The 12347-nt window shown below is 39.3% G+C and overlaps 1 protein-coding gene across 3 annotated transcripts in view; it reads right to left on the bottom strand.

The window, feature by feature from the left end:
- Positions 1-6564: 6564 nt before the first annotated feature.
- The window catches only part of SLCO5A1 (solute carrier organic anion transporter family member 5A1), a 114395-nt gene continuing 108612 nt past the window's right edge, over positions 6565-12347 (bottom strand). For 2 of the 3 annotated variants that reach the window (XM_073329393.1, XM_073329394.1), the window contains exon 9: positions 7481-7586. In XM_073329393.1, the coding sequence (XP_073185494.1) occupies positions 7547-7586 (40 nt within the window). In that variant the 3' untranslated portion in view covers positions 7481-7546. Of the gene's footprint in view, positions 7587-11340; positions 11406-12347 lie in introns of all 3 variants that reach the window. The other variant, XM_073329395.1, reaches the window with a different exon arrangement.

The raw sequence follows: 12347 nt of genomic DNA, 5'->3' as shown, positions 1-12347 counted from the left end.
ACGGAAATGTTGTTTTGGGCCATTTATCAAACACCAAACAAAGGGGCACTGTCATATAAAGGAGCCAAGTTCCAGCAGCATTTGAAGAATTTTTATCCCTTTTGTGGCAGTTCCCCCAGTGTGAGGGCTCAGTTCTGAAGCTGGTGAGGGGAAACTACTCTTTTTCTGATCTGGAAGTTCTGCGTGGGTCACTGTGACGCTGAACAGGATTTCCATACGTGTATTGCCAACTAATGCAAGCATCACTTAAATCTCTGCTTATATGGAGGCCTATATTGGTGGGGTTTCCTCTTTATTTTTTAATTTGTGCTCTAATAGCCCTTAATGCAAAGCCTCTTGTGTTCAGGAATAGTCAACTGTTTCCCCCTTAAAACAGCTAAGTAGTCCAAAGTTTCACAGTTTAGTGGGCATTACCCTCATAACCAGACAGAAGATGTATGTAGAAATAGCTGATCATAACGTTCAGGCTAAATTGTTCTTATAAATGTATTGGATTTGTCACAAAATGGTGTATTTTTAAAAAATATAAACATATGCCAACCATAGCTAGATGTATGTTACAGTACGTTTCAAAAAAGCTTTTTTTTTCTGTTCTCCCAAGCAAAATGTAGCACTGTAATAATCATCTTCGCTGTTTGTGACAATTCCTTTGGGCCCAGTCTATTGAAGGCAATGGATATTTTATCATTGATTTCCATGTGATCAGGAGTTGGCCCTAAGAGGCTGAGCCCAGTGTCCACTGAAATCAATGGATGGACCTGCATTGATTCCAATATGCATACAAGTGGGCCTTAACTGAATCCAGATCTTCCGTAATCAACTGGTGTGCACAGCCCTGCACACCAATTCACACACACACAAAAGTGATTTTTTTTGTCATAAAGAAAACACGCTTGATATGCTATTTTTATTTTCAAATATCAAGTATTCAAGGGTTTTCTTGTAAACACGTTTACAATAGATGTTGACAGTAAATGTCATTAACCACAGTGTGTTATACATCATAAACATTATTCTAAGTTCTGCTGAGAAACATCAATAAAAGAACCTTAAGGTAGGCAAAAACAAATGCACCTAACAATTAGTCCCTCTCTTTTATCACACACACTCATATACACACACTACAAATGACCTAACACCAGTTTATTCAATATAACGCTTTGTTAAACTAAATAATTACAGGCCAGTGTACCCCTTCCATGCTCCTAAACCACTACCCAGATTTTTTGGAGGGGGAGAGGTATGCATTTTGGGTCAGCTCCTATTGAAGTCAATGGCAAAACTCCCATTTACTCCAGTGGAGAGAGGAGCAGACCTTTATGAGGAATACCCACTATAACAGTGATTTCAACTTGCATTTCTGCACAAAAACTGAGTTTATATGTTTCTTACAACTTTTTGGTTTAATACAGCTCTGCGATAATTTTTGTTTTTAAAAATGTTTTCTTCCAGAAGGTAAAATTTTGGTCGCCTTGCTCTCAGGCACACATCTTGATAAGTCGGCTCAATGATCCCCGTTGATCCCTAGCCCAGTTAAGTCCACACAAAGTAAGACAGAAAAGGTATTACCTTTCAAAGGTCAAAACCAACAAACAGGCCAAATTCGGTCTCCACAGAAACAAATGACAAAATACCTGGAGTGAATTTCAACTGGCTGAATTGGGCCCTTGACTTTGGCTCTTCATTTTGGTAGTTTATAGAGGAATATTATTAATGGGACAAATTCAGGTACCTTAATTTTAGTTTAAATTCTCATTGACTGCAGTAGGAATTTTGCTTAGTTAAGTATCCCCAGAATTTGGCCCAATCTTTTAGTTCACAGAAACCTTACTTTGAACAACTGTTTAGCAGTACTCCATAAAGGTATATTAAAACAGGTAATGTTCTACTGGAAATTAGTCATACACTACGTTTCTACAGGTTCTATAGTTTTATATTAGTACTGTTGTTGTTAATGCTAAACCAAATCCTGTAGTGCAAGCAATATTCCCACTGAAAGACTAAGTAAGGACTGTAGGATTTGGCCCACTGGTAATTATGATCTTTGCAGGAACATTTCCAGATTTTCAAAATGAAAGCACATGCCATTACATAAATGAAATATTTTGAATGTCAGTTAAGTCATGGTGAACATGCCTCATGAAATACTTCAATAACAACTAGCACCATGACATGCTTTAGCTATTCATCCAGAGCAGATCAAGGATGTTAAGACAGAAGGGTCTTCCTTCTTCCTAGAACTGAAGAAAATTTGGACACTTCTTTTTTCAGGCATCCTCGAACACAGAGTCTTTTTACCCATCCCATCACATGAACAGTAGCTTGTAACAGGAAATCTGGTGACAAGTTGGTTGAAGTGTGGGAAAAACAATAATACAATACAAACAACTGATTATACAGTGATCTTAAAAGTAGAGATCAGCCTGAACTAAAGAGCCTACATTCAATAACCCCCACATTTTGGGACAGTTTCAACTGAGGTCTGAACTTGAAGGGTCAGACCCATCTTCATTTATAAGGTGATCTGTAAATTAACAGAAAACAGCTTATCTGTATAATGAGAGGCTTGTAGGTGTTTGCAATATGATGATTCATATTACTAGCTACACTTAGTCACAGTATATATTTACAGAAATGTTGGCTGTCTACCTGTATGTGTACAATCTAGTCTATGGAAATGTTTATATTTAACCACTACAAATTGCTAAAGGGCATAAAAAACTCTAATTTCCCATTGAAAAATGAAGCCAATGAAATGGACTGTCCAATTCTGAACATTTTAAAGGGACAATGTGAAGTAGTTCAAGCCCAACAGGTAAAGTACCTTAAGTGTTGTAACCTGGTAGGTTAACTCAGACACTCTTCTCGAACATGGAAATCAATCCTGCATTCCTCTCAGGCAAATCTCCCACAGTGGGAGTTCTACTTACCGGACGTGAATAGGCTTGAATTTATTATTTGCAATGCTGGTGCACCAAGTAGCAGATCAGTGTTAAAATGACTCTAACTCCATTAGAAATAAATAAACTCTTGAAAATGGACCAGGGTAAACTTGGGAGGAAAGTATTCTCTGTTGAATTATAAAGACAGCATTACAAACTGGAGAGGAAATAGAATACAAACTCTAAATAAGAACCCAATAATGTCACTTTGACTCCCACTCATTCAGCTGGTTTTTAAACACTTTAGTTTTTCTTAAGTTTCCAGCTTTTAGAAGTTATAGGATCCTCTTTAACAATAATAGGCTGATGTAAATGACTTCAATAGAGCTACATCACCTTAGAGCAGCTGAGGGTCTGACCCCCAAAACTCTACAATAGGAGACCTTGGGCCTGGTTCACCATTGCCTCACCCCAGTTTTACTCTAGCAAGGAGCCCAGTACCACTTGCAAGGTGCTGCCCAGTCTCTGTGGTCACTAACGTCAGTGGGAACAGAGAGGACACTACACCGTGCTCAAACAGCATACTGAATACTGAAAAACACATTATTGGTCGGATCTGACCCTATGCTATTAAATTAATCAAAACTCAGATTCTAAGGCGAGAAGGGACCATTGTGATCATCTAGTCTGAGCTCCTGTATAACACAGGCCAGAGAATTTCACCAAGTGGCTCCTGCATCAAGCCTATAACTTTTGGCTGAGCTAGAGCATATCTTTTAGAAAGCCATCCAGTCTTGATTAAAAGACTTCTAGTGACAGCAAATCCACCACATCCCTAGGTAAGTTGTTAATTACCCTCACTGTTAAAAATGTACCTTATTTGTAGTCTGAACTGGACTATTCTAAAAATTAAATAAGGCTCAAATTAAATATTAATATCCAAAGAATAACAAGAGGTGAATTAAGGGAGAAGAGCTATCTAAGCTAAAGGGCACAAGAACAAATGGGTATTAATGGCCATGAATACATTTATGCTGGAAAGCACAAGGTTTCTAACCACCAGAGGAGTGAGGTTTGAAACAGTCACTGGATAACAGTAGTGGGGTAAGAATCCTAACTAGTTTTAAAGGTGGAGTTTATGAATGGGATTATATTATGGTGATGCCTGCAATAGCAGGATACTGGACTTGATGACCCAGGAGGTCTTTTCCAGTCCTATATCGTAGGTTCCTAAAGTACTGCACTGCTATTTAAAGTCACTGATACTACATGATGAGCAATGTAACAGTTTTCTGTACATTTTCACCCACAGAGATAGATGGTCATTAGAGGCTCAAGAGTCATAAACTAATCAAGTTTCAGAGGAACAGCCGTGTTAGTCTGTATTCGCAAAAAGAAAAGGAGGACTTGTGGCACCTTAGAGACTAACCAATTTATTTGAGCATGAGCTTTCGTGAGCTACAGCTCACTTCATCAGATGTTTACCGTGGAAACTGCAGCAGACTTTATATACACACAGAAATCATGAAACAATACCTCCTCCCACCCCACTGTCCTGCTGGTAATAGCTTATCTAAAGTGATCAACAGGTGGGCCATTTCCAGCACAAATCCAGGTTTTCTCACCCTCCACCCCCCCACACAAATTCACTCTCCTGCTGGTGCTAGCCCATCCAAAGTGACAACTCTTTACATAATCAAGTCGGGCTATTTCCTGCATAGATCAAGGTTTTCTCACATCCCCCCCACCCCCATACACACACAAACTCACTCTCCTGCTGGTAATAGCTCATCTAAACTGACCATTCTCCAGGTTTAAATCCAAGTTAAACCAGAACATCTGGGGGGGGGGGGTAGGAAAAAACAAGAGGAAACAGGCTACCTTGCATAGCCTGTTTCCTCTTGTTTTTTCCTACCCCCCCCCCCCCAGATGTTCTGGTTTAACTTGGATTTAAACCTGGAGAATGGTCAGTTTAGATGAGCTATTACCAGCAGGAGAGTGAGTTTGTGTGTGTATGGGGGTGGGGGGGATGTGAGAAAACCTTGATCTATGCAGGAAATAGCCCGACTTGATTATGTAAAGAGTTGTCACTTTGGATGGGCTAGCACCAGCAGGAGAGTGAATTTGTGTGGGGGGGTGGAGGGTGAGAAAACCTGGATTTGTGCTGGAAATGGCCCACCTGTTGATCACTTTAGATAAGCTATTACCAGCAGGACAGTGGGGTGGGAGGAGGTATTGTTTCATGATTTCTGTGTGTATATAAAGTCTGCTGCAGTTTCCACGGTAAACATCTGATGAAGTGAGCTGTAGCTCACGAAAGCTCATGCTCAAATAAATTGGTTAGTCTCTAAGGTGCCACAAGTCCTCCTTTTCTATAAACTAATCAAGACATTCTGGAATAAATGGAGTCAATATTTCAACCAGGATCTGATGCCAGCATGGTGAGTAACTTCAGATGCCAGTCAGAAAAGGAGGAAGCTGGCAAGAGAGGAAAATCTATACTCTACAGACCAAATCCTGAGACTACTGAAGCCCATGGAGATTTTGCCATTACCCTTAATTGAAACAGGATTTGGTCCTCTCTGACTTAGTCAATTTGTTCTAGTTGTAACTTTAAAAAAAATTCCTCTGAAATTCCTGAACCCTCATCAAAATTGTTTATATCTATTTAGAAATAATTCTTTCTACTGTATGTATCATAGCTTCTACTCGCGTGCTTCTCACCAACCAAATTTCACAAAAGACAAGATCCCCTCCTCTATTCCCAAATGCTCTGAGACATGCACCTGCAAGTAGAATACAACTCTGGCTTCTTATCACAACCTTCCACCTTACATATCACTAAATGTCAGCAACAGCCAGTTGTAATGCCCTCAGTTTAAGACTGTGGATGAGGAATTAGTACAGGAAGCAGATAAAAAAGAAACAGTCTCTCGAATATTCAATCTAGTGGGAAAACTCATTAAAATGTTTTGAATAATCAAATGCCAGAACATGCCGTGTGGGTCCTGGAATGGAGGTGCCTTCTGTGCCTAAATCTTCCGTTGGAAGGGGTCAGCTGACTCTTCATTTCCCCCATACCTCACAGAGAGTTTAAATGAAGATGGGGGTGGGGGCAGATGTGGAGCAAATTCCCCTTTGCATTCAGTTTGAGGTCTGTGCGGAATGGTAGCAGTGCAGTCCCAAAATGCAGCTATCCAAACTCTCTGGGTATTTTCACTTAGTGGAAAACCAGAACAATTTGTTTAAAAAGATCTGCATGCATTTGCAAAAGATAGCCAAGCATTTCCTAAGGACAGCCAAGCAGTTCCTGGCAAACTAAACCTGGATACTGTGTTTTCTGAGAAAAGCATGGATTTGAAGTTAGTAATAGCCACCTATAGCAGATAACTGCATAGGTAGTTACAGAAATATGCATCTACTTGTTATAGTCTCTAATCTATGGGTATGATTATCATGTCTTAATGTTATTACAAATTAATACTGTAGTTTTTCACACTGAGTTATACTTTCATACCCTGTGTACTAGACTGAATAATATTACATCCTATCAAATTAAAATAAACGTACATTTTAATAGGATAAGGATATGATGTCTTAGAATTTGAAAACTTTACCTGCTATATAACTTTTCTATGGCTTAAAATGTTATCAACAGTACTTCAAACAGTTATGTCCATTTTTAAATCTTATATCTGTCTTAAAATAGCCCCATTCAAGTTCAGCTGGATTAAAGACTTTGAAAGCAAAATTAACATGCTGCATCAACAATTATCCAGCCAAATTGCATAGTTTAGACACGCTCACTTGTGCTTTGTAGCAGAACTCACAGTAATTACTCATCTTTATGAACCATGATTCGGGGATGCAAAATTGATGATCCCTTTAAACATTTTCTTAAAGTCTTGGCATCAATGATACGCATTTCTGTCACCCTTCTATTGATTTCTGCCATTTAGAATACCTCACCCTTATTTTGACACTAGATCAGAGCAGGAACATTTAATGGACACACCCGAAGTAATTACAAACACAAATTTTTAAAACTCCATTATCTGGAAGGGAGAAATAAGAACTTGGGTCATTTTGAGGTATCCAGCCCTCAAGTATGCTATTGATGTTTGCTTTAAATTTTGTTGGTTTATCGTGTGACATGTAGATTAAAAAAGAAGGCACGGGTGTTTCACAAGGCGCCATATTTAAATCAACCAACAAAACTGAATTTTACATTTTCAAGCCTGGGGGTCTATATTTCAGCAGTGACTTCTTCCAATGCATTTTCAGTTGTGGAATTTATTGCTTCTGAAAAGGGGCCAGGATATGTCTGGGCTATGTAATTCATTCCTTGTGCCAGACAGACGTCTTCAGCGTGCTCCCCCTGAGCACTGAAAGTAGGGCAGGATCGAGTCCGTGCATAGTTTTGTTGAGGTCCAGCATTGCCAACCATCTCGCTCACTGTGTTTACAGGTGAGGCCCTCCATCTTTGCCTCTGTAGCTGATCTTCTTTATATTTAACGGAATACCAGGCCAGAAAAATAAAAAAGAATCCCACAAATTTGAGACCAGCTGCCAATCCAAAGTAAACGAAGCGAAATGAAGTTACATCGTATTCCCAACAAGATCCTTGCACACCACAATCCTGTTGCCAAAGCATGCACGTGGTGTCAATAACAGCCCCAAAATAAATTGGAGTAGGAATGTAAGCTGTAATAATAGTAACAAAACATAATATTTAGTGGTGAGTGTTTAGAAAACTTTAAGCAACTAGGTACAATGCAATAGCCCAGTTTTATGTTGTTCTAATTATTATTATTTTAATACCATCCAAAATTATGGTAGGCACTTCCTAAAGCAATGAAACACTGTCACTGCACCTAAGGAACTTACAAACTAAGGCCCTAATTCAGAAAAGCATCCCTATTAAGCATGTGTGAAAATGCTAACTGCAAGTCCCACTGATGTCAATGGGACTTGAGCACATGCTTAGGAGAGGTCCAGAATCAGAGCCTGAGGCCCGACTGATCCTCACCTGTGTGAGTAGTCCTACTGAGTTCAATAAGACTACTCACACGTGTAAAGCTAAATGTGCCCTATTTGTCTGTAGGATCAGGGAGTATTTTTAGACAAAGGGGTGGCAAGGGGACAGTAAGGAAGGACAATGGCCAATACCAGTCAAGGTGCATCTACGCTGCAAAAAAAAAAAAAAAACATGTGCCCGTGAATCTCGGAGTCACTGGGTCAACTTACTTGGGCTCATGAGATTCATATTATAGGGCTAAAAATAGCAGTGTAGACATCCCTGCTCTGGCTTGGAAACCCGGTGAGGGGGCTTGTACCTCGGAGTCCAGACTCCAATCTGAATGGGAATGTCTACACTGCTATTTTAACCCTGTTGCCCCATGAGCCCGGGTTAGTTGACCTGAGCTTTGAGACTTGCTGCCATTGGGGGGGCGGGGGGGGACGTTGCAGTGCAGCCATACTCTACTTTTACATGGCTCTTCAGTCATGGCCACTGAATATCATGATGGAATAATTTTTTTCCCCACAAGGCCCATCAGTTAGCCTCCACGTCCCACTTCTAGTGATACAATATGGAGCCCAATATTTTAAAAAATATATTTTCACTATGCAGATGTTACCATCTTCACCACGGCATCTCCATCACATGGTTAGCCAGTGCTCCTGCACTTAATGGTTGTCTACCATAAGTTTCTTTTGTTAGACGGTGACACCTCAATCCAGCTCCTATCGAAGTCAATGGCTCCACTGACTTTGATGGATACTGGATCAGGCCCTTCAGCCTTTGAGAGAGGGACCATGTTTCATTTTATTCAGCTGAAACACAATGGCACTCACCCAATAAAAAATAATAATTGTATTAGTCTGAATACTTTCCTGCTAGCAATTTCTTCACAAATGTGTGAGGCTCTTTGCCTCCTAGGGGGAGAGACTATTTATGACCTTCTATTCTGCTTGGGCTCCTAAATGTTTTTATTTGAGAACCTGACACATAACATTCACATCAATAGTGTGAATGATGTCTTATAGAAGCTTTTTGGTTCCTGCATGCAAACAAGGGTATGCCATGCCACAGCCTAGCAGAGGTATGGCCAGGAAATGTTGGTATGACTTTGCTCCTCTAGATTCTCTAAATTGTAACAACTGGAAGACTGGCCCACTGATCTTCCCAAAATTACATTTGACCCCTAACCATGCAAATAGCATTTTTTAGGAAACCCGTGAACGATGTGAAAGCAGTAAGTCCTTACAGGAATTACCCAGTAGAACTGAGCAAAATATTAAAGCATGAAACACAAGTAGCTGCCCTTATGAAAAATGACAGAGAACAGAACTATTATTTTCGAACTGTCCCTTTGAAGAGAGATTCTCTTCCATGCAAACAGGCTTCAATTTCACCAGGCTGCTACCAGTGCAGTTGGCTCAGTTTAAGTACTCATTCTTTGTCCTAGAAACGTGATTCACATTTTGTAACAAGTCATAACAATCCTCTTCAAACAAAATTTCCTGGTTAGTTATTAGATGGAACGAACCAGCCTTCTCCTCTCATTCTTCATTATAAATAATCATTACTGGCAGTATTTGAACACCTAAAGTGCTTTGGACAGGCAAGATCTGACTACTTCAGAAGCTTGATAGGAATATCTTTGTGTAAATAATAACCTAACAAGCTTGGTTTCTGCTTTGAAGAAGACTAATTAGGAATTAGTCACTAAAATACAAACATGTCTTGTCTTAGAAAGCAGAGAACTGGTTTCTAGAAGGGTAATCTAGCATCTGAAGAAAACAAAAATACCAGTTTCAAAAAAAAATCTCATGACAAATTCCATTTAGGAAAAATATTAAAATCTGGACTGGGTCTATAGGGTGAGCTGCCTTGTTTGATATTCATAGACAGCTGTTCAGGATGGAAGAACAGATGAAATCACAGGCTTCCACTGCTGGGGTGGCTCATTAGGGTTGGCCTGGAGTCACCAAAACTTAAAGATTAATCTTTAATTAAAGCTTATGTCATGTGATGAAATCTCCTAGCATACATCCAACCAAAATTGGCAACCCTATGGCCAATGCAGAAAATGGGGTTGTGGTTCTTAATGTGGTAAATAGAGGTGTCCAGGAATGTTTTTGACAGTATGTTTTTCATTGGGAAAAGCTGATTCATCAAAACCAAAACATCCTGTATTAAATAAAGGGTCACTTTCAACAAATTTCCCATTTCACAAATGTTTTGAAATTGTCAAAACAACCTGGCTTGATAGTTTCAAAACAAAAAGTTTCATTTTTCAGTTTGAAATGACTTTTTGTTTTGAAATGTAAGTTAATCTATCAGAAATAAAATGTGAGTAAGTCAAAATCTAAACACAACATTTTCACTGACCTGATCCAAATTTTGGGGGAGATTTTTGGTTTATGAAAATGTACAAGATTTTAACAGTTTGACCTGATTCAGGATGGTAAAGTTTTCAAAACCTCTAAAAGTCTTGGGGGAGGGGAAAACTATTTTCTATTCAGCTCTAGTGGTAAATACGGAGTCATCATGTGTAAAGAATGCAACAGACAAATAAGGAATATGGAACTGGTGCAGCAGTAACCAATATTAATTCCTGTTTTTGCCTGAAACGTTTTGCAAACGTTTTGCTGCAAAGGAAGCAGCGGCAGAGGGAGCAGAAAATGAAGCCATTCACCCTGGGTCCCAGTGAGAATTCTCCAAGAGCTGATACTGGAAATTATTTGGTAGAACAGGCTAGAAAATGGTATTTTCTTTGGTAGGAAAGGAGGGGGGATTCAAAATAAACAAAAAGTTTTGCTTTTCCCCCCAATTTTCCGTGTATGGAATTCTTCCAGATTTTCAACGAAAAATCATTTTTCAAAACATGTTTACCATTCAAAAATTAACTGACATTTCTGTGAAAACTTTTGCATAGATTTTTACTTTTCATGTAAAAAAGGTTTCAACCAGCTGCACCATTTAGCGAATAAAATTATCTAGGAAAGGCTAGCAACAAAGTAACACAAAGAAAAGGCTGCTGAACAAAGGGAGCTGTTGAAATTCCAACGGAAATTCCCAATTAAAAAGATATCCGCTATAATCTGTTGCAACTGCTACTTTAGGGAAGTGTTGAAGGAATGGGAGCTTAAAACTGCTGGTAGAAAACTATTGCTAAAGAATGGTGCAAAATCCAGGTGTTTATTTTCTGTCAATGTAGGTGTCTGTCTCCATGGTGCTGGTTGGCCAATTCAGTACCATGTGGTTTGTATAAACCAATGTAGTGTAAAAAAAAAAGTTGCTAGGTTCAATGGTGATTTTTGGCTCCTACTGCTATTCACTGGTGGAATTTCCCTGTTTTACAGAATATTTGTTTCTGGAGAATTTTGTGAGGATTTTGCAAATGGTGTTGTTCAGGGAGCTATCAGTGCTTACATTTGTTATAGGACTTACCAAGAGTTCGTAATAAAACAAATTGCATTCCTAGTGCAAAAGGCCGCTCACCATCTTCCACAGACCTAGCAGGAAAAGAGAGTATCTTCTGAAGACACAGTCTCAACAAATAATCTTTTTAGACTGTTTTGGCTGTACTGTCCTGGTCTTCTCCAGCTGTAATAAACCCCCGCTGAAATTTCCTCAGTTTACTTGGTAATGAGGATAAAACCTAGTGTTAGTAACAAGGAGCCAAACTGTGCTGGCCTTAGCCAAGCAAAAAATCTCATAAACTTGAACGGGAGTCTTGCTTGAGTAAGGACTGCAGAATTTAGCCCATAGCTGTTAGAAAGGTCTGTAACACAATTCTACAGTTGCTCATGGTTTCTGGTAATACTTCCCAGATAATCTAATCGATGGAACTTCTCTCAGTGAGTGCACATCTGAGCTAGGTCAGAAAACATATCAGTAGAAGCATACGACAGATTTACCAAGGCCCTAATCCAACCCCCCTGAAGTCAAGCGGAGGTTTCCCTTTGGCTTCAGTGGGAACAGGATCAGGTCTTTGTGGCACCATTTATATATAATTACAGTAAACCACAAAATTTCCCTCTAGACTGTTTAAATATTTTGAAATACGATAAATTAGGACAATTAGCCAAGTCTTCACATAGTCTGACACTTAGGTTAAATAACAGCCCATTTTAAGCACACGTTTACGACATATTTTGTGTGTGCGCCTGCACTCTCTCTCTCTCTCTCTCTCTCTCTCTCTCAAAAGAACACTAAGGTTGCAAAGACAAGCTCCAAAAATTTAGGAAATGCCAGAATTAAGTTACCCTTTTCTAATCTAAATTGGGCTGTTTTGTTCATATGCATTATGACACAGTCTTTAATTACATAACTGTTTTACCGTCCCACACCAGGGCCAGTTTTAAAACTGGAGTTTTGTTAAATTTAGTATCTACAAATGAACGTGCACTGCTAACATGAGGCCCGCTGCCACTGAGTCCTTTCAGCACACACTA

This window comes from Lepidochelys kempii, chromosome 2 (assembly GCF_965140265.1).
Source record: "Lepidochelys kempii isolate rLepKem1 chromosome 2, rLepKem1.hap2, whole genome shotgun sequence".
NCBI classification, from domain to species: domain Eukaryota; kingdom Metazoa; phylum Chordata; order Testudines; family Cheloniidae; genus Lepidochelys; species Lepidochelys kempii.
Note: the sequence above shows the minus strand (reverse complement) of the source record. Positions and strands in the feature narration are given on the sequence as shown.